Source organism: Heterodontus francisci, chromosome 2 (genome assembly GCF_036365525.1).
Source record: "Heterodontus francisci isolate sHetFra1 chromosome 2, sHetFra1.hap1, whole genome shotgun sequence".
In the NCBI taxonomy this organism is placed as follows: Eukaryota; Metazoa; Chordata; class Chondrichthyes; order Heterodontiformes; family Heterodontidae; genus Heterodontus; species Heterodontus francisci.
The window spans coordinates 8802470-8821749 of NC_090372.1; the positions used below are offsets into that span (position 1 = coordinate 8802470).

The 19280-nt window shown below is 44.2% G+C and overlaps 1 protein-coding gene and 1 long non-coding RNA gene across 9 annotated transcripts in view; one reads left to right on the top strand and one right to left on the bottom strand.

Moving 5' to 3' along the window:
* Positions 1–19280, top strand: part of nek11 (NIMA-related kinase 11) — a 268705-nt gene that overhangs the window by 141278 nt on the left and 108147 nt on the right. For all 7 annotated transcript variants that reach the window (XM_068054185.1, XM_068054195.1, XM_068054212.1 and 4 more), the window contains one exon: positions 5130–5223. In XM_068054185.1, coding sequence (XP_067910286.1) covers positions 5130–5223 — 94 coding nt within the window. The remainder of the gene's footprint in view (positions 1–5129; positions 5224–19280) is intronic.
* The window catches only part of LOC137381542 (uncharacterized), a 52096-nt gene continuing 37188 nt past the window's right edge, over positions 4373–19280 (bottom strand). The window contains exons 1-3 of one of the 2 annotated variants that reach the window (XR_010977189.1): positions 19232–19279; positions 11536–11630; positions 4373–4488 (exon numbers count right to left, since the gene is read on the bottom strand). This is a non-coding gene — a long non-coding RNA (uncharacterized lncRNA). Of the gene's footprint in view, positions 4489–11535; positions 11631–19231; position 19280 lie in introns of those variants that run through there. The other variant, XR_010977190.1, reaches the window with a different exon arrangement.

Below are 19280 nucleotides of genomic sequence, written 5' to 3' on the forward strand. Positions count from 1 at the left end.
TATTATGCAGCAAAATTGGACACCGAGCCAGAAAAGGTCATTTTAAGGATTGTCTTAAAGGACCAAAGAAAAGTAGAGAACTGGGGAGGTTTAGGGAGGGAATTCTAGAGCTTGGGACCCAGGCAGCTGAAGGCATGGCTGTCAAACAGTGGAGCAGTTAAAATCAGAGATGCTCAAGAGGCCAGAATTAGAGGAGCACAGAGATAGAATCAGAGAAAGTTTATGGCACAGAAAGAGGCCACTTGGCCCATCGTGTCTGTGCTGGCCGAAAAATGAGCCACCCAGCCTAATCCCACTTTCAAGCATTTGGTCCGTAGCTGCCTCAACTACCCTTACAGGCAAAGAGTTCCAGACCCCCACCACCCTCTGGGTCCTCATCTCCCCTCTAATCTTCCTGCCAATCACTTTAAATCTATGCCTCCGAGTCACTGACCTCTCTGCTAAGGCAAATAGGCCCTTCACCTCCACTCTATCCAGGCCCCTCACTATTTTGTACATATCAATCAAATATCCCCTCAACCTCCTCTGTTCCAAGGAGAACAACTCCAGCCTATCTCAATCTTTCCGCATAGCTGCATTTTTCCAGTCCTGGCAACATCCTCTTAAATCTCCTCTGTACCCTTTCTAGTGTAATTACATCCTTTCTGTAATGAGGTGACCAGAACTGCACACAGTACTCAAGTTGTCGTCTAACTAACGATCATGCAGTTCCAGTGTAACCTCCGTGCTCTTATATTCTATACCTCAGCTAATAAAGGAAAGGATTCCATATAGCTTCTTAACCACCTTATTGACCTGTCCTGCTACCTTCAGGGATCTGTGGACATTCTCTCCAAGGTCCCTCACTTCCTCTACACCTCTCAGTATTCTTCCATTTATTGTGTATGCCTTTGCCTTGTTTGACCTCTCCAAATGCATCACCTCACACTTCTCTGAGTTGAATTCCATTTTCCACTTTTCTCCTCACCTGACCAGTCCATTGATATCTTCCTGCAGTCTACAGCTATCCTCCTCGCTATCTACAACATGGCCAATTTTTGTGTCATCTGCAAACTTCTTGATCATGCCCCCTACATTTATGTCCAAATCGTTTATATGTACCACAAAAAGCAGGGGACCTAGTACTGAGTCCTGTGGAACGCCACTGGGAACAGCTTTCTAGTCGTAAAAACACCCATCAACAATTACCCTTTGTTTCCTGCCACTGAGCCAATTTTATATCCAGCTTGCTACATTTCCCTGGATCCCATGCACTTTTATTTTTTTAACCAGTCTGCCATGTGGGACCTTGTCAAAAGCCTTGCTAAACTCCATGTAGACCACATCAGCTACACTACCCTCATCAATCCTCCTTGTTACTTCCTCAAAAAATTCAATCAAGTTAGTCAGACACAACCTTCGCTTAACAAATCCAAGCTAACTATCCTTGATTAATCTGTGCCCTTCTAAGTAACAATTTATCCTGTCTCTCAGAATTGATTCCAATAATTAGCGGGTGGCACAGTGGCGCAGTGGTTAGCACTGCAGCCTCACAGCTCCAGTTCTGGGTGGAGTTTGCAAGTTCACCCTGTGACTGCATGGGTTTACGCCGGTTGCTCTGGTTTCCTCCCACAGCCAAAGACTTGCAAGTTGATAGGTAAATTGGCCATTGTAAATTGCCCCTAGTGTAGGTAGGTGGTAGGAGAATGGTGGGGATGTAGTAGGGAATATGGGATTAATGTAGGATTAGTATAAATGGGTGGTTGTTGGTTGGCACAGACTTGGTGGGCTGAAGGGCCTGTTTCAGTGCTGTATCTCTAAATAAAAAATAAATAACTACTGAGGTTAGACTGATTGATCTGTAATTATTTAGTCTATCCCTCACTCCATTTTTAAACAAAGGTATAACATTAGCTGTCCTCCAACACCACATGTATAGAATCACTTTAATGCTCAAGTCCCGGAGTGGGACTTGAACCCACAACTTTATACTATAGATGTCTATAGAGGTAAGAATGCTACCCACTGAGCCACGGCTGATGAGAGGGTGGTAGGGCTGGAGATTACAGAGATAGGGAGGGACAAAGTCATGTAGGGCTTTGAAAACAAGGGTGAGAATTTTACATTTTAAATTTCAGTGAAATAAACTTTAAAGGTGATCTGACAGCAGCATTAACAAACTCCAGCACATTAATGCTTTTCATACCTCATTCAACTATGAATTATTTTTTGAAGTTTAGATGGTAACCCCGTACATATTTCCTGTCCAGTGATGTCTCTCACCACCGTGTCATCGACTGGTATGAGATGTGACTCAGTTACAGCTTTCTCTAGGCTTACTGTAATCAGCATACAGGAAATCTGAGCAGCAGAAGAAGGAAGTTTTAGTTTTAGTTTAGTTTAGAGATACAGCACTGAAACAGGCCCTTCGGCCCACCGAGTCTGTGCCAACCATCAACCACCCATTTATACTAACCTACGCTAATTCCATATTCCTACCACATCCCCACCTGTCCCTATATTTCCCTACCACCTACCTACACTAGGGGCAATTTATAATGGCCAATTTACCTATCAACTTGCAAGTCTTTGGCATGTGGGAGGAAACCGGAGCACCCGGAGGAAACCCACGCAGACACAGGGAGAACTTGCAAACTCCACACAGGCAGTACCCAGAATTGAACCCGGGTCGCTGGAGCTGTGAGGCTGCGGTGCTAACCACTGTGCCACGGTGCCGCCCTTTCTCCCAACAAGCCTACCCACTTCCTTGATTGATCTTTACCGCATTTCGTGCCTCCTTGTAATATCCACCTGCCCTCTTTTTGTTCAATAGAGAAAAATCATTGTCTCTTTAATCTTCCTATACTACTTGCTTCGATGGATTCCTTGGTAATTTGCTCCATATGTCTATCATTCCCATATTGTCCCTTGTGTGAAGTAGTTCCGCTGGAACTTTCTTATTACTCCTACCTTTCTGGCTTTTCAAAATTACATCACACAGTTTATGACATTTTAGCTTGAATAATTTTTGTCTGGATCGAGTTAGTCAATCTCCTTCATAAATTTGAAAACTTCTATTAGATCACATTGAAGTTCCCACTTTTCCAATAAAAATCAACTCCCTTAGCCTTTCTGAGGAGAGATATCACAAACTAGGGTTGTATTCCCTGGAATTTACATGCTTAAGGGGTGATTTGGTCAAAGTTTTCAAGATATTAAAGTGGGGCAGTGTAGATAGAGAGAAATTATTTCCACTGGTTGGGGGGGTCTAGGACTAGGGGACATAGTCTAGAAATTAGAGCCAGATCTTTCTGGAGTGAAATTCGGAAACACTTCTTCACGCAAAGGGTGGTAGAAGTTTGGAATTCTCTTCCGCAGACGGCAATTGATGCTAGATTAATTGTTAATTTTAAATCTGAGATTGATAGATTTTTATTAGTCCCAAATCCCTTAATACCTTTGGTTAATCCGGGTATATGGAGTTAGGTCGCAGATCAACCATGATCTCATTGAATGGTTGAACAGGCTCGAAGAGTCAAATGGTCTTCCCTTGTTCTTATGTTCCTCACAACTTGGAAGCTGACGATATCATTCTTCTGCTACTGTTCATTTACAAATTGGAAGCACATGACTTTGTCTTCTTAAATAGTTTTCATTTTTGCATGCTTACTTGCTACAAAATTTTACTTCCTTCTGTCCATCACAATTCTTGTGTCAACCTTTTTCCATTAGTTCCTGTAACGATAACATGAAGCACCTTTATTATACTCACCACAAGGTAATTACTCACTGGACGATGCTTGAAAATGTTTTCCTTTATAAATTGCTCAGTGCTTCCTGAAAATAATTTGTCCAGAATAAGTGTTTAAAGAAGTAATCAAACTATTGCATGTTTTACAATAAGGTGGTCAAGTTTATGTATCAGTACCTTTTGATCAGCTTTACTTCTAGAATATGTAAATTCTGAACGTTTCTGAAGGTAAATTTCAAAAGCATTATTAAAGTAAATGTGTCTGTGTGTGTTTTCGAAAACACAAGTCAAAAACCAGTTCTTTATAAAAGACAGGAGAATACTACCAATCATGGATACTGAAGGTTTAGGCAATTTTCTTTTCAACATGAAATGCAAACAGAGAACAAGAGGATGGGAAAATAAAATTAACAAAGTTCTGGTGCGACCAGAGATTGGAAGAATTGATTTTCTTGCAGATAATTAGAAACTGGAATCAATTCCTAGTTAACTCAAGAAAGAGCTGGTTAAATCTGCAGCTTGAAATGAGGATGAAGGTTATAAGGAGAAATCTGGACAGAGATACTTGACAGTGTTTCTACAACAGGAAGCTCGAAAATGTTACTTGTTGAAAGCAAATGGCGAATGTTTATTGAGGTGTGAGTGTACATAGATATTATGGATCCTTTGTAGGGGATGCTGGAGAAATGTTGCAAGACCTTCCCTCCACTGATTGAATAGTTGGCATAGAGCAGACAATGGAACAGATTACACACGATCTGTGGAAGAAAATTTCAGATTTTATTTACAGATTTCCTCTATTTACTAGATTTACAACAACACCTTGTATTTCTATAGCACTATTAACATAATTAAATGCCCCAAGGCACTTCACAGGAGCAATATAAAGCTGTTTGACACCAAGCCACATAAGGAGATGTTAGGACAGATGACCAAAAGCTTGGTCAAAGAGGGAGGTTTTAAAGAGTGACTTCAAGAAAGATAGAGAGGGGAGAGGTTTAGGGAGGGAATTTCAGAGCTTAGGGCCTAGACAGCTGACAGCACAGCCGCCAGTGGTGGAGTGATTAAAATCAAAGATGCTCAAGAGGCTGGAATTAGATGGAGTGCAGATCGTGGAGGATTATGGGGGTGGAGGAGATGACAGAGATAGAGAGGGGTGAGGCCATAGAGGAATTTGAAAGCAAGGATGATGATTTTAAAATTAAGACATTGCTTAACCAGGAGCCAATGTAGGTCAGTGAGCACAGGGGTGATGGGTGAATAAGACTTGGTGTGAGTAAGGACACGGGCAGCAGAGTTTTGGATGGCTTCAAATTCGTTATTTGTGCAGGTATTATTGTTTTTCACTAGTTACCCTGGATGATGTCCAGAACTGACTTCATCCATCTCCTACCAACAGGCAACTCGCTGAGGAGAAATATCAGGAGAATCATCGGCGTATGCAGAAACTGAGGTGCCGCAATTTTCAGCAAGTCAGTGTGGACATCCTGCACGTAAGTATGAGATTCTACATTATTCAACAAATGCGTACTTAGAGGGGAAACTGGGACTTTCCAAAAGCAGTGTCATGTGACACAGTACTTGCCCAATTGCTTACAAGGGGCAGGATTTTCTGTTTTGGGTTGGGACCCTGACATTGGGATCAAATGCGGGTCTCGACCCCACACCGTGACGGGAGCAGTAACCCGACAACAATTTTTGCTGGATTGGCCAGAGGGTGCACTCGCCATCCAATTAAGGATGGTGGGTGGGCTCTTAAAGTTGGAGGGCCAACAGGAGGCCCTCCAGCACCGAAGGAACCGCACTCTGCCATTGCAGGTAAGGGAGAGAGAGGGTGCCTCCGTCTTGAGATCCCCGCTCAACAAATTTAACATATTTGAAATAAAAAATGGCCACAGCTGCCAGATCACCTCTGTGGAGGGGAAACCCCTTCAAAAGGCGGCCTGTGGCCAGGTGGGTATGGCGGGTGGGGGGGGGGGTGCTGAAAGTCCACGGGCCGACCGGAAAATTCTGCTTGCGGGTGGGTAGCCACTCCTTGCCTGATCCGACTTGCAGGAAAATAGCCGGGAGTCAGGACTGTGGCAGGGAACCGACATACCGACCAGCGTCAGGAAATTCCGTGCCTGCCTCTGTTCCCGCCCACATATCGGAGCCAAAATCCTGCCCTATAAGCAGAGGTGTGGCAGTGATGTGACAGACAATATTCAGTTAAATACAGTGATCATCAAAATTTCAGCACAAGATGGAGGTCATAATGGCTGTGGTACACTTTGGAACAAACTAATTGCATTTCCTTCTTTTTCCTTTGCAATGTTTAATATTTTTCTGTTCTATGTTTAAATTAATTTCCTCTTAAATGGAATGATTGCCTTTGTGTCAACAGTATTTTGTGGTAATGGGGGTCATGTTCTAACAACACTTGGTGCATAAACTAATATATGTTTGCACGCTTTATGTTACTAATGGTGAATAAATGCTTCCTTACTCACTGGCCCAACCAAACTATCTTTCACTGTTTATGCTTTCAAAGCTTTAAACTTTGAACATTCATACAAATCTACAAATGGATGAGAAAAAGGTCATCCAGTTTCATTAAAGCTGCCCCATGCAGACATTGTGCAACCATGTACATCATTTACACTTCCTGAGGTCAAGTAACCTCCTGGCAAAGGTGAAAAAAAGCACAAGGCCACTTGAAAACTGGAAAATTACTCGCAAATCACCTAAATCAATCTAACAAAAACTCCAGGAGCTTTAAATGAATCCAGCTAATCCAGTTACCCCACCACTCCCCCTCTGCAGTTGGAAATATTCACCTCTCCCCAGAATTTGCACAGCTCCCAAGGAATTGCAGGCAAGTCTGCACTTTGCACTTCCAGAAGATGATGACATTCTATGAAAAGATGTATTTCCTAGTACCTAATACATTAGCTCTTTGCTAATGTACTTTATATCCAGTTCTCTCATCCCTAGCCATCTCAATAAGCTATCCAACTGTATAGAGTCTAATCCCTTTGTCATTTTCAAAACCTCAATGATATCTCCTCCAAACCTATCCTTCTCTAATGAAAATAGCCATAATTCCTTAAACCTATTCTGAAACAGGGTTTGATTTTCAGCCCCAGCCAGGGCCGGGATTGGAAGATGGTGGGAGCTAAAAACAGCCCCGCCAGTCAGCATGCCAATTTCCCGGCTCCATCCCACCTCCGGGCCATTTTTGCAGAGACGGGATGTGGGGCGGGGGCAGTGGAGTGGGGTGGGGTGGGGGGGAATGGTGGCAGGGCTATCACCTGCAAGCAGCAGGTAGCCAACAGGTCTGTTAAAGGGCCACTTTAGGCCAGTTAGAGGAGGCCGGCATGACTTTTCCAGTCGTCCTCCAGGTTCCTGCAGGCAGAGGGGGCCAGTTTAGGTGCCTGGAGGCAGCCTTCCTGCAGCAGACTGGGGTTCGGGGGGAGGGGGGCAGCACTCCATGCAGGCCGAGAGGCCCTCCCTGCCTGCCTGGGTGTAGGAGCAGTCACAGGCTGCCCTGTAGAGGGGCTCCTCCCCCTCTCCCCCAAACCCTCCCAAGCCGCCCCCTCCCCAGCGGTGTCGTGGCTGCAAAACCTATTTTTTAGTTTAAACTTTTAGAAAGTTGAGAGGGCGGGGCCTCCATTTTGACGTCTCCTGCTTCTTTCAAGCTGGAATGCCTCTGATTGGTTGTCCAGCTTCGACAGACCACCCACCATTCTTAATTGGATGGCAAGCCCGGCCTCTGACCATTAATTGGCCACCCCGGGAAAATGACAATGCTCGATCAATTGTTAACGTTAGATCTGAGATTGATAGATTTTTGTTAACCAAAGGTATTAAGAGATACGGGGCAAAGGCGGGTAAATGAAGTTAGGTCACAGATCAGCCATGATCTCAGTGAATGGCAGAACAGGGCTGAATGACCTCCTCCTGTACCTGTGTTCCTACCTCTGAAATTTTTCAAGTTAAACATAAAAGCAAGCACACTAAAAAAAAGTTACAATTTGCAGAGGTTTGTGTGGCAGCTGATGTTGTGTTCACCACATTGTCATCTGAGCAGGACTTTGAAATCCCAGCATTTCCTGGACTGAAGCAGGGCCCAAACTCCATCACAGCCCCTAAGTACTTATTCATTTAGGTAGCATTTTCAGGGTTTTGAAAACCCAAGCCTGTAGTTATACTCTCACTTTCTGCATGATTCAAGAATTGCATCTCTGGCACATTTGAGCCAGGACAGCAACACTTCCAGTGAATGGAGTTAAAAAAAGAAAGACTTACATTTATATAGCACCTTTCATGACCACTGGACATCCCAAAGTGCTTTACAGCCAATGACGTACTTCTGAAGTGTAATCATTGTTGTAGTGAAGGGAAAGGGGCTGCCAATTTGTGCACAGCAAGCTCCCACAAACAGCAATGTGATAATGACCAGATAATGTGTTTTTTGTGATGTTGATTGAGAGATAAATATTGACCAGGACACCGGGGAGAACTCCCCTGCTCTTCTTTAAAATAATGCCACAGGATCTTTCACATCCACCTGTGCGGGTAGACAGAGCCTCACTTTAACATCTCATTCAAAGGACTGCACCTCCAACAGTGCAGCACTCCCTCAGTACTGCACTCCAGTGTCGGCCTTCATTTTTGTGCTCAAGTCCTGGCGTGGGACTTGAATCCACACATGGCTGACTCAGAGGTAACAGTGCTACCCACGAAGCCACAGGTTATCTGTTGGGTGCTCTGCATCGTTATGCTCAGAGTTCTAGAACAGCGACCTGACCAGTACCAAAAGTAACTTCTTCCCTTGACATGCCCATGTGAGCAACATAGGCATATCCAGTGATCAGAGGCTACTTTAGACTCTCAGAAATCCTTGAAAACAGCAGAGTGGCAGCATAAATCCAGGTTATATGCAATTGTACAAGAAAATCATTCTCTCGCACTTCACTATGTGAAGAGAAGAAGCTGCACCTTGTGTCTCCTTGTATTAACTAGTCTGGGATGGAAGTACTACATCATTACGACAAAGTAATTATGCATCCTACATAGTGACTTCAATTCACTAATTCCTAAACAGTTAAATGAAACCTATTATAGTATGACTGCAATTCTCTGAGCAGATCTGTCTGTTTTTATTTGTCAAGACGCCTTTGATCTCCTTCTCATAAATAGATTGCTGCAATCAATAAGTTTGACTGTGATTTGCTGCTTTCATCGGTGTAAAGAAACTTCTTAAACTCAATAAAGTGATTCCTTGTGGTTCAGGCTCCAGCGTGTTGTCCACATGCAGGTTACTATATAAATATAATTTGTTGTTGATTACTCCAACACAAAATTACAGTAATTATTACAGTTACACGACATACCATCTGGTTTCTTGCAGACCCCAGGTGATCAGAGTTGACTTCTGCAGGTGTTTTTCTTCCAACTGCCTGTGAGCTCTCCCCAGAAGGGCCCTCACTGTTTAAGGGAAACCCTATTTCCCCTCTCACTAAGGTCCAGAACCTCGTCCTTTGATGTCACCTGATGATCCCTCTGTACAAATCTCCAGGCTATGATATTATGGTGTTTTCCAATTGATAAAGGAACAGGGGACATCCTGGCTACTTATCCATAGAGATCCTGTCTGCTATTGTTACAGCTAAGCTGCAATGTTCACATCTATTCTAGCGTGATGAGGTCTCAGGATGTGAACAACTCAAAACGGATTACTTGAGTCAAAGCTGATTTGATTACAAAGCAGATTCTAACAACTGGAGAGACTATGTTCACATCAGGTTAACGTTTCAGGTCTGCGTGACTTTTCATCAGAACCGGCAAAAGTTAGAAAAGCAATTGGTTTTGAGCAAGTAAAATGAGGAGGGTGATGAGAACAACAGGGAAGGTCTATGATAGGACGGAGGGCAGGAGAGACTAAATGACAAAATGGTTTCATGTTACAAAACCAAAGTGGGAGGAATGAAGAAACAAAAGATGTGTCTAGATGAGGTGTAAATGACAGGATAGCAGCCGTCTGAACACAAGGTAACGGGATTAAGAAAGAAACAAGGGGTGGGGGAAAGAAAGACAACAAATCAGCAAAAAAATACTAAAAAAGAAAAAAATGGGGGCAGAGATTATGATCTACAATTGTTGAACTCAATGTTGTGTCCAGTAGGCTGTAAAGTGCCCAGTTGAAAGATGGGGTGCTGTTCCTCCAGCTTGTGTTGAGCTTCATTGGACACTGCAGCAGGTCAAGGACAGAGCAGTCAGAGTGGGAGCAAGGTAGAGAATTAAAATGACAAATGACAGGAAGCTCAGGGTCGTGCTTGCAGACTGGATGGAGGTGTTCCGCAAAGCGGCCACCCAGTCTGTGTTTAGTCTTTCTGGTGGCCTTCTAGTGGGGTCGGCGGTGGGGCCTCCATCGGGGGCAATTCAGGGCCCCCCAGAGGGCCCCCCCAGCGGCAAATGCCACCTCCCACAAGGAAGCCACGCCCAGCCTCACCAACCCCATCCCCCACCGGGGCCTGCCTAAATGACCCCAGTGATCCTGACCCCACGTACCTCTCGCGAGGTTTCCAACGTCCTCGATGCTGCGGGGCCTCCTGCAGTACTGGTAGTGGCCACCGCTCCCGGTGGTGCTGCTGATACTGCAGAGCAGCCAGCCCTCCAATTGGCTGGCACCTCTTGGAGGCGGAATGGCGTCCCTGACAGCGGCAGTTAATTGCCTGCCTGCCTGCCTGCCATGGAATTGCAATGGAGGGGGTCTGACGGAAGGCTGAGGCAGGGTCTCCCCTCCCACCCCCCCCCCCACACACCCCCACACCCCCCCACCAGTCCACCTTTAGTCCTGTCGCCAGAACAAAACTCAGCCCACAGATTGTGACATGAGCAGGTGATGGGGAAAAGATCGCTATTCCGAATGAATGTTGAACTGAATTGCCCTGTACCCGACTGGAACAGTACATCCACCTCTAGGCCCTGCCATGCACTGTGCAACATGTGCAAGCACAAAGCCTGGCATGGTCCCAAAATTGCTTAGGTTTCACCTCCTTAGCGTCCAAGGATGTGCCGGCAATGAAGAGATGTGATGAGTTGCTTGGATTGGTATGGGGCATCTAGTTCACAATATATTCTTGTACCTCTCTGTGAAACTGATGAACAGCTTTGTAGAATTATCGAACAATGCAGCACAGAATGAGGCCTGCGTACTTGTTGTTTCAGTTCAGTTAATTCTTCTGTTCTGGATACTGCATTTAGTCTGGACTCCCCCATGTGCAAAGCTACGGTAGATTGATCTATTAAATTGGCAATATGATCAGCATGAAGAACATTGGAAAGCACAAGAACTCAACTTGCGTTGCTCATGGCTGCTCAATAGTGACTTGCCAGCTTAAATACCAAATATGGATATATGAATTAGGAGCAGGAGTAGGCCACTCGAGCCTGCTCCTCCATTCAGTAAGGTCATGGCTGGTCTGATTGTAACCTCAACTCCACATTCCCGCCTACCCCCAATAACCTTTCACCCCCTTGCTTATCAAGAATCTATCTACCTCTGCTTTAAAAACATTCAGAGGGCTGAATTTTACAATGTTACGTGCGAGGGCTAATTTAAATAGAGGGGGAGGAGCAGCCGCCCCCGACGACATAGAGGGGACGGCCGCCATGTCCCCGGCAACGGCGTCCAGATGTGGTCTCACCAATGCCCTGTAAAGCTGAAGCATAACCTCCCTACTTTTGTATTCAATTCCCCTTGCAATAAACGATAACGTTCTATTAGCTTTCCCAATTACTTGCTGTACCTGCACACTAACCTTTTGTGATTCATGCACTAGGATATCCAGATCCCTCTGCATCTCAGCTCTGCAATCTCTCATCATTTAGATAATATGCTTCTCTTTTATTCTTCCTGCCAAAATGGACAAATGTATTAATATCCACAGATCTCTTTCAGCAATCGCTTTACTTACCAGACAACTGTGCAGTTTTAGCATGACTGCTTCTCACTTATCTTCTATTGATTTGGAAATATAGCAAAGCACTTGTTTTGTTTTTTTAATTGCTGCTCCACACATGATGGAACATGTTAAGTGCTGAGCCAACTAACAGCCGTCAATCTCTCTCAACCTCCCCTTTAGTTATTCCTACATCATTTCAGGCCTTCCATTTCTACTTGCAATGTATGTAGAGCACTATCTTGGCCACAGTGATTGCCGATTTTATCGAAATTCTTCTGTAAGTCATTGGCTGTGTTCTTCAACTTTACCGTCACCGCCCCTCCCACCTTAATATCATTTTCAAACTTGATCACTTTACATTGACTCCAACTCCGATGCAAATGTGAAACAGCGAGGGTCCCAGCACTGATCCCTGAAGTATTCTATTGAACACTTCCTTCATCCTTGCTCTGATATCGCTCCACTATTAAGTATCTGCTTACGAACACAGGAACAGGAGGAGGCCATTCAGCCCCTCATCCACCATTCAATAAGATCATGGCTGATCTGTGACCCAACTCCGTGGGCTGAATATTTGCTCTGAGGGTGGGAAACAGGAGCTGTGTCTGTTTCCGGGTTCCGAACCCACCCCCGCTGGGTGGGGTGGGGGAAGGTCACTCATTGGGATTTTGTCCAGGGTGTCTCCTTAATTGGCAAGGAGGCAGGTTCCCTGACCAATTAAGAGTGATAGTTGGGCTCACAAAGTGGGAGAGCCAATCAGAGGCCTTACAGCTTCAGAGGAGCACCCAGCTGCAATGAATGGTAAGTAACTGAGAGGGTGCTTGAACAACCACTCTTTAAAAAATTAAATTTAACTTAGAGAAAGCAGCCAGGTCACATCTGTGAAGGGGGTCGGGGTAGGGGAACCATTCTAGAGGGCGGCCTTTGGCTGCACCCCTATCCAGGCGGGCAGAGAGGGCCTGTAGTCATGCCTAGAGCACTGCAACGCACCCCCTCCCCCCACCACCCTTCTCAGCCTGCTGCTCGGTGCCCGCCTCCAGGCGGTTGATCTGCCCCCCCCCATATCGCATCAGGAAACTGGAGGCCAACCGGAAAATCCCAGACGGCCTCCTCAACTTACCTTTAACAAGGCCCTCACCGAGCCTAATTGGCTGCCTGCCTCGTTGGGGGCAGGAGCAACCCTGCTGGCCCTGAACCCTCCTCGGCCAAAATGGCCAACACCAGGAATGGGGTCAGGAAACGGTTCTGATGTTTTCAAGCCCTCTCAGCCTCCATTCGTGCTCCATATCTTTCGACCACTTTCTTATCGGTCTCCTGGTTTGATTTTGAACTCCCAATGTGTTAAACCTCTGTCGCAGTCTTTCTTGAGGGAGCATTGACAAAGGCTTCCTGTGTGTTTAGTTGCACCATGCCCTTAGTTTTTCTACTGTCCACTCAGGAAATCACTGCCTAACCAAAAGTCAATGAGGTTACCCCCATCTGAATCCATGTTGGATGCTACTTATTAGATGATCATTGGACAGATAATGTTCAAGTTTATTTCTGAGTGCTGATTTCATCACTTCAGCTGGTATTGATGCAAGACCATTGGGGCTGTAATTTCCATTAGCTTGACATCAACAATGGATGACATAATGGAATCAGATATTATTTAAATATGAAGAAGATATTAGCTTATTTCCAATGAATTACTTCATCCCCAGTATTTCATGATTCCCATAATGACTGTCAGCCCTATATAAATTTTGCCCCTCTGAGTAAACTGGGCTACATATATATTTTGAGTCTCTTAAGCCGAGCTAGGATCACTACCTTGTTAGCGTCAAAGGCCATGAATGATTATGTGTTTGTGCAGGGGATGGTATTAAGCTTTTCTCCTCTGAGATCGATTTTCTTTTTGCTAGCCAAGGATATTAAGATGTACGGAGTCACGGCAGTCGATGGAATTAGGATACAGTTCAGCCATGAGCCCATTCAATGGTGGAACCAGCTTGAGGGGCTGAATGGCTTCCTCCTGTTCCTGTGGTCCAGTGAATATTTCAATACTGTCACTGCATTGAACGGGTTGCAATGGGATTGTTAAGATCTTCCTTTGGAGTTCTTCACTCCTCATTTCTACCTCAGTGTGTCTTAGTTTTGCTATTGGAGTTCAAATGTAGTGCTCCATGTCAAATAACCTCTGACTGATCTTGTTTTTATTTCTGTCTGCTTATTAATAATAGTCTTTCAGTGGTTGGAAAGGATATATGGCAGGGGCTTGTTTGGTGATGGTATGCTCATCCACTAACGATGAAAGACTTGCATTTTTATAGCACCTTTCATAACATCGGGAAGTCCGAAAGTGCTTTACAGCCAATGAAGTACATTTGAAGTGTAGTCGTTGTTATAGTGCAGGAAAAATGGCAGCCAATTTGCACACAGCAAGCTCCCACAAACAGCAATGTGATAATGACCGGATAATCTGTTTTAGTGATGCAGTTTGAGGAATAAATATTGGCCAGGACTCTGGGGAGAACTCCCCTACTCTTCTTCGAAATAGTGCGATGGGACCTTTTATACCCACCTGAGAGGGCAGACAGTTTAACATTTCAACCAAAAGTCAGCACTTCTGAAAGTTCTGCATTCTCTCAGTACTGCACCGATGCATCAGCCTAGATTATGTGCTCAGGTCTCTGGAGTGGGACTTGAACCCACAGTCGTCTGTTTCAAAGCACACTGAGCCAAGATAATGAATAAGGCCGACTGGTTTGTGGTTTCTATCGATGAAATTGTCTAATACGATCACCAAGCCACTGAAAAAAAAATCATGAGTCCCTTGCAGTAAGATTAGAATTTAAACTTACTCAGTCATTGGAAAGTGTTTGTCGCTTTTATGTGTTTACTGAGTGCTTGAGCTGAGAGGAAGCAAAATTAGAATGGTCATCTTGGTGCTAATTTGTCTTATCTGTTCACAGTAGGTGTTCTTTTGTCTTTAATAGTTTCTCAGGGCTTGATGGAATAATATAATCAGCTTCTGTTAATGTATGGAGTAATGATAATCTCATTTTACTGTGTAAGCAGTTTATTCTGCCTCTGGTTCTAAGGCTAATAAGGTTGTCTTTCAATTGGTCTTTTTGGAATTTCAAAGATCAGTAAGGATCATCGATTCCCTCCTTTGCTGGCTTCTATTAGCCCAAATTCTATCAATCTATTTAAGTTTAGCAGGGCGGGGATGAACAATTTCCTTTTCCTTTTTGCCTGCTACAAAATGGTAGCCACGCCACATTGGAACAGTTTAATTACTTACTGCTCTGACATGCATTCCTGAGACTCAACCTGATAAAGAAAGACTTGCATTTATATAGCGCCTTTCATAACATCAGAAAGTCTGAAAAGTGCTTTACAGCCAATTGAGTACTTTTGCAGTGTAGTCACTATTGTAGTGTAGGAAACACAGCAGCCAGTTTGCACACAGCAAGCTCCCACACACAGCAATGTGATATTGACCAGATAATTTGTTTTTTTGATGTTGTTTGAGGGATAAATATTGGCCAGGACACCGGGGAGAACTCCGCTGCTCTTCTTCAAAATAGGGCCACGGGATCGTCTACGCCCAACTGAGAGGGCAGACGAAGCCTTGGTTTTAATGTCTCCTCTGAAAGACGGGCACCTCCAAGAGTGCAGCACTGCACTGGAATACCAAGCCAGATTTCTGTGCTCAAGTCTCTGGAATGGGACTTGGACCCAGCACCTTCTGTCTCAGGAGTGAGAGTGCCATGGCTGACACTGTAATCTGATTTCTGCTGGCCACGGTCTGCAGTCTCTCATTAAATATAAACCACAGTAGTTGTATAGTTGTGTGTATATATATATATACCTTTGTCGTGGCACATAATATCACCCTCCCTGCCACTGCACATGGATAAATGCTCGTGGGACATATTGCCAATTCAAATTGGTAATACGGAATTGGGAAAATACCATTCAATCTGGAACCCTTTGCTGGGGTAAATCAATATCATCCCCTACCTCAACACAAAGGCAAAATACTACAGCTGCTGAAAATCTGACATAAAAACAGAAAATGCTGGAAAAACACAGCAAGTCAGGCAGTATCTGTGAGGGCGAGACTGAGTTATGTGGGCCTGATTTTAACTGTATAAGTAAATAGGTTTTGAGTGAGTTAAAATTGGGCCCCAATATTTCAGTTCAATGCCTGTCAGAACTGACGAAAGTTCATCAATCACTCTGTGTTTTCTCCACTGATGCTGCCTGACCTGTTGTGATTTTTCAACATTTTCTGTTTTTATTCCATTCCTACCTCTCCATTCATTGAAGGGAATTTTGGAAGTTCAACCAGTCTCCTCGGCAGAGTGAGGGGGTGTTACACAAAGGGACAAAATGCCAGTGGTATCCCTACAACACAGTGGCGCAGTGGTTAGCACCGTCGCCTCACAGCTCCAGTGACCCGGGTTCGACTCTGGGTACTGCCTGTGTGGAGTTTGCAAGTTCTCCCTGTGACCGCGTGGGGTTCCGCCGGGTGCTCCGGTTTCCTCCCACAGCCAAAGACTTGCAGGTTGATAGGTAAATTGGCCATTATAAATTGCCCCTAGTGTAGGTAGGTGGTAGGAGAATTGTGGGGATGTGGTAGGGAATATGGGATTAATGTGTAGGATCAGTATAAAAATGGGTGGTTGATGGTCAGCACAGACTCGGTGGGCTGAAGGGCCTGTTTCAGTGCTGTATCTCTAAATAAATAAATAACACTAATATTTTTTCATTTTCTGTTGTCCTGAGTCTGTCTTGTTGCCATGTCTGCCCTGCAGTATAGACAAGGAACTATAATTGGCCTCTTTGGCGTTAGGAATAAGAGGTAATATCATTGAAACATTGAGAGGCCTTCACAGGGTAGCTACTGTTTCCTCTGACTGGGGAATGTAGAACACGGGGGCTTGTCTAAGGAGTTGGCCACTTAGGACTGAGATGAGGAGAAATTTCTTCACTCAGAGGGTTGTGAATCTTTGGAGAGCTGTGGATGATCAGTTGTTGTGTATATTCAAGATTGAGGTCAATAAATTTTTGGTCCCTAAGGGAATCAAGGGAAGGTGGAGTTGATGATCAGACATGATCTTACTGAATGGTGGAGCAGGCTTAAGGGGCTGAATGGCCTCCTCCTGCAGCTTATGTTATGAACTGCACATGGAAATTTACTGCATGCGCAGTTAGCCAGTCTGACGGCAGACATTCTGCTCTGCACAGGTACAGGTCAGTACAAGCCAGTGATGCCAAACACATAGGCTGTCTTTCAATGCAGCAAGAACCAAAATAGTGGCAAGAATGTGGAACTCGCTCCCGTAAGGAATATTGAGAAAAAGTTGCATAGATGCATTTAAGGGGAAGCTAGATAAACACATGAGGGAGAAACAAGTAGAAGGATTTCTTGATAGAGTGAGATGTAGAGGGATGGGAGGAGGTTCATGTGGAGCATAAATACCAGCGTTGACCAGTTGGGCCGAATGGCCTGTTTCTCTGCTGTAGACTCGATGTAACTCGACAAAACTAACTTGTGTCCTGCTGAGAGACACCGTTTATATTTGTCATTGATGGTCATTTCAGTCAGACTGCAAATTCCATTTTAGGAGGGTTTTGACGCAACCAAATGCAGAATTATTAAGTTGTTTAAACAGTAATCCGTTTAAGCATTTTAGCGCCTTGGGGCATTTTATTGCGTCAAAGGCATGATATAAATGCAAGTTGTTGTTGTATTCTTGCCATCAGAGGTCTACATGGGGTATAGGCCTGAGGGAGAAAGGAGAAATCCAGTGTTTTCCTGACAATGTTAGAGTAATAACCTCTGCTATTCTCCCACACAGCGGTACTGATACCTCTTCAATAAAAAGATCATTACAAGGTGGCCTGTTATTCTTCCTTGTTCCAGAGGTGGCTCTTCAAGCTATCTCAGCCTGCTACAACGAACCCAGCTAAGTGATAGCAATCTCCTCAGACAAGCCATGCACATGGCCATAGGAGAGTTTAATTTCCATGATTAAAATGTAATTTGACTTATTCAATTAAATAATCCAGGATCTTACTGAATTCCATGACTCTGTCCATTATGTGAGTGGCCTTTTCATTTTGATATACGTAAAAATTGTGTGACATATACGTATGCATATGATAGATATATATCAATAACAACAACTTGCATTTACATAGCACCTTTAATGCAGTAAACCTACCCAAAGTGCTTCAGAAGAGCAAAGAAATTTGACACCGAGCCCCATAAGGAGATATTAGGACAGATTACCAAACACTTGGTCAAAAAGGTAGGTTTTTCAGAAAATCTTAAGAGAAGGAGGAGACCGCTGAAGAGGTTTAGGGAATTCCAGAGCTTAGGGCCCAAGCAACTGAAAGCACAGCCGCCAAAGGTGGAGCGATTAAAATCAGGGATATATGATTCAAGTCCAAATGTAATCTTCAGGTGAAGAGAGGTTAAAGGGAAAGGAATAATCTACCTGTCATGCTGTAATTCGTGATAGTGAGGGGTGCGAACCGGACAGGCAGAAGAAGGGACTGGTGTTGATGTAATTCCACAAGATGACTGCATAGCACCGTCACCAAGCCGTTAACATGAAATATATGCAATCTCCACAAAAACTCGAAGGCACTTACTTGCAACAGGCTTCTTGTCTCTTAAGCAAGAGGCAATGCCATGATCAAAATGCATGAGCTCCAAATTTTGCTGATTGTTGGCACTGGTACAAACATACGAAGTAGGAGTAGGCCACTCGGCCCTTCGAGCCTGCTCCGCCATTCAGTAAGTTCATGGCTGAACTGATTACTCCACATTTCCACCTACCTCCGATAACCTTCCACCCTCTTGCTTATACGTACAAACATACAAATTAGTGGTGTTGCTAAACAGTGAATAACCTTTACTTAATACAAACATTGCCAAAGTAAAAACTTTTCAGTATTCTAAGTGGAAGTAGCTTGTCACCATGACCATCGGTTGGGTTATGTTGGGCTACCACAACTGCAAGTTACTCTGAAATTTCAAGAGGCTACATGCAGTGGAGCTTGTGTTGTGGCTAGGCCCCGACATTGGAGTGGGAGAGCAGGCACTATTCATTTCTTTATCATTTGGAATATCTCGAAGGGCGTAGGGAGGGGTGGATTTCAGCTATTAAGATCACATTGGAAACCAAGGGCCTTAGATTGAACTGTGCCAGCCAGGTTTGGGGGAGGTCAAGATGCACTGGAGCCAATGGGAGCTGATAGGAATATTATAAATGTTCATCAAAATCATAAACAAAAATACTTTTGGCCCAATGGAGATAGTGGGGGAAATGCAAAAATACTTATTGAACCTCAAAAGAAGGCAGCCATTTCATACAGTCAGTTCACAGAGCTGCAGGCGTGAGTGAAAAGGATTAACATTGAGCAGGCAGGAAGCTATTTAATTTTGAGCAGGAATAGAAGACTGAAAGGTAGCAAGAGCTTAAAACAGATTCAAAATGTAACTTTGGAAAATACTGTGTAAAAAGGGTCAAATTTAAAAGTAAAAACTTACCCTATGAAGTGTAAAGATGGCAGCCGAGCTAGCACAGGAAAGTCCACCG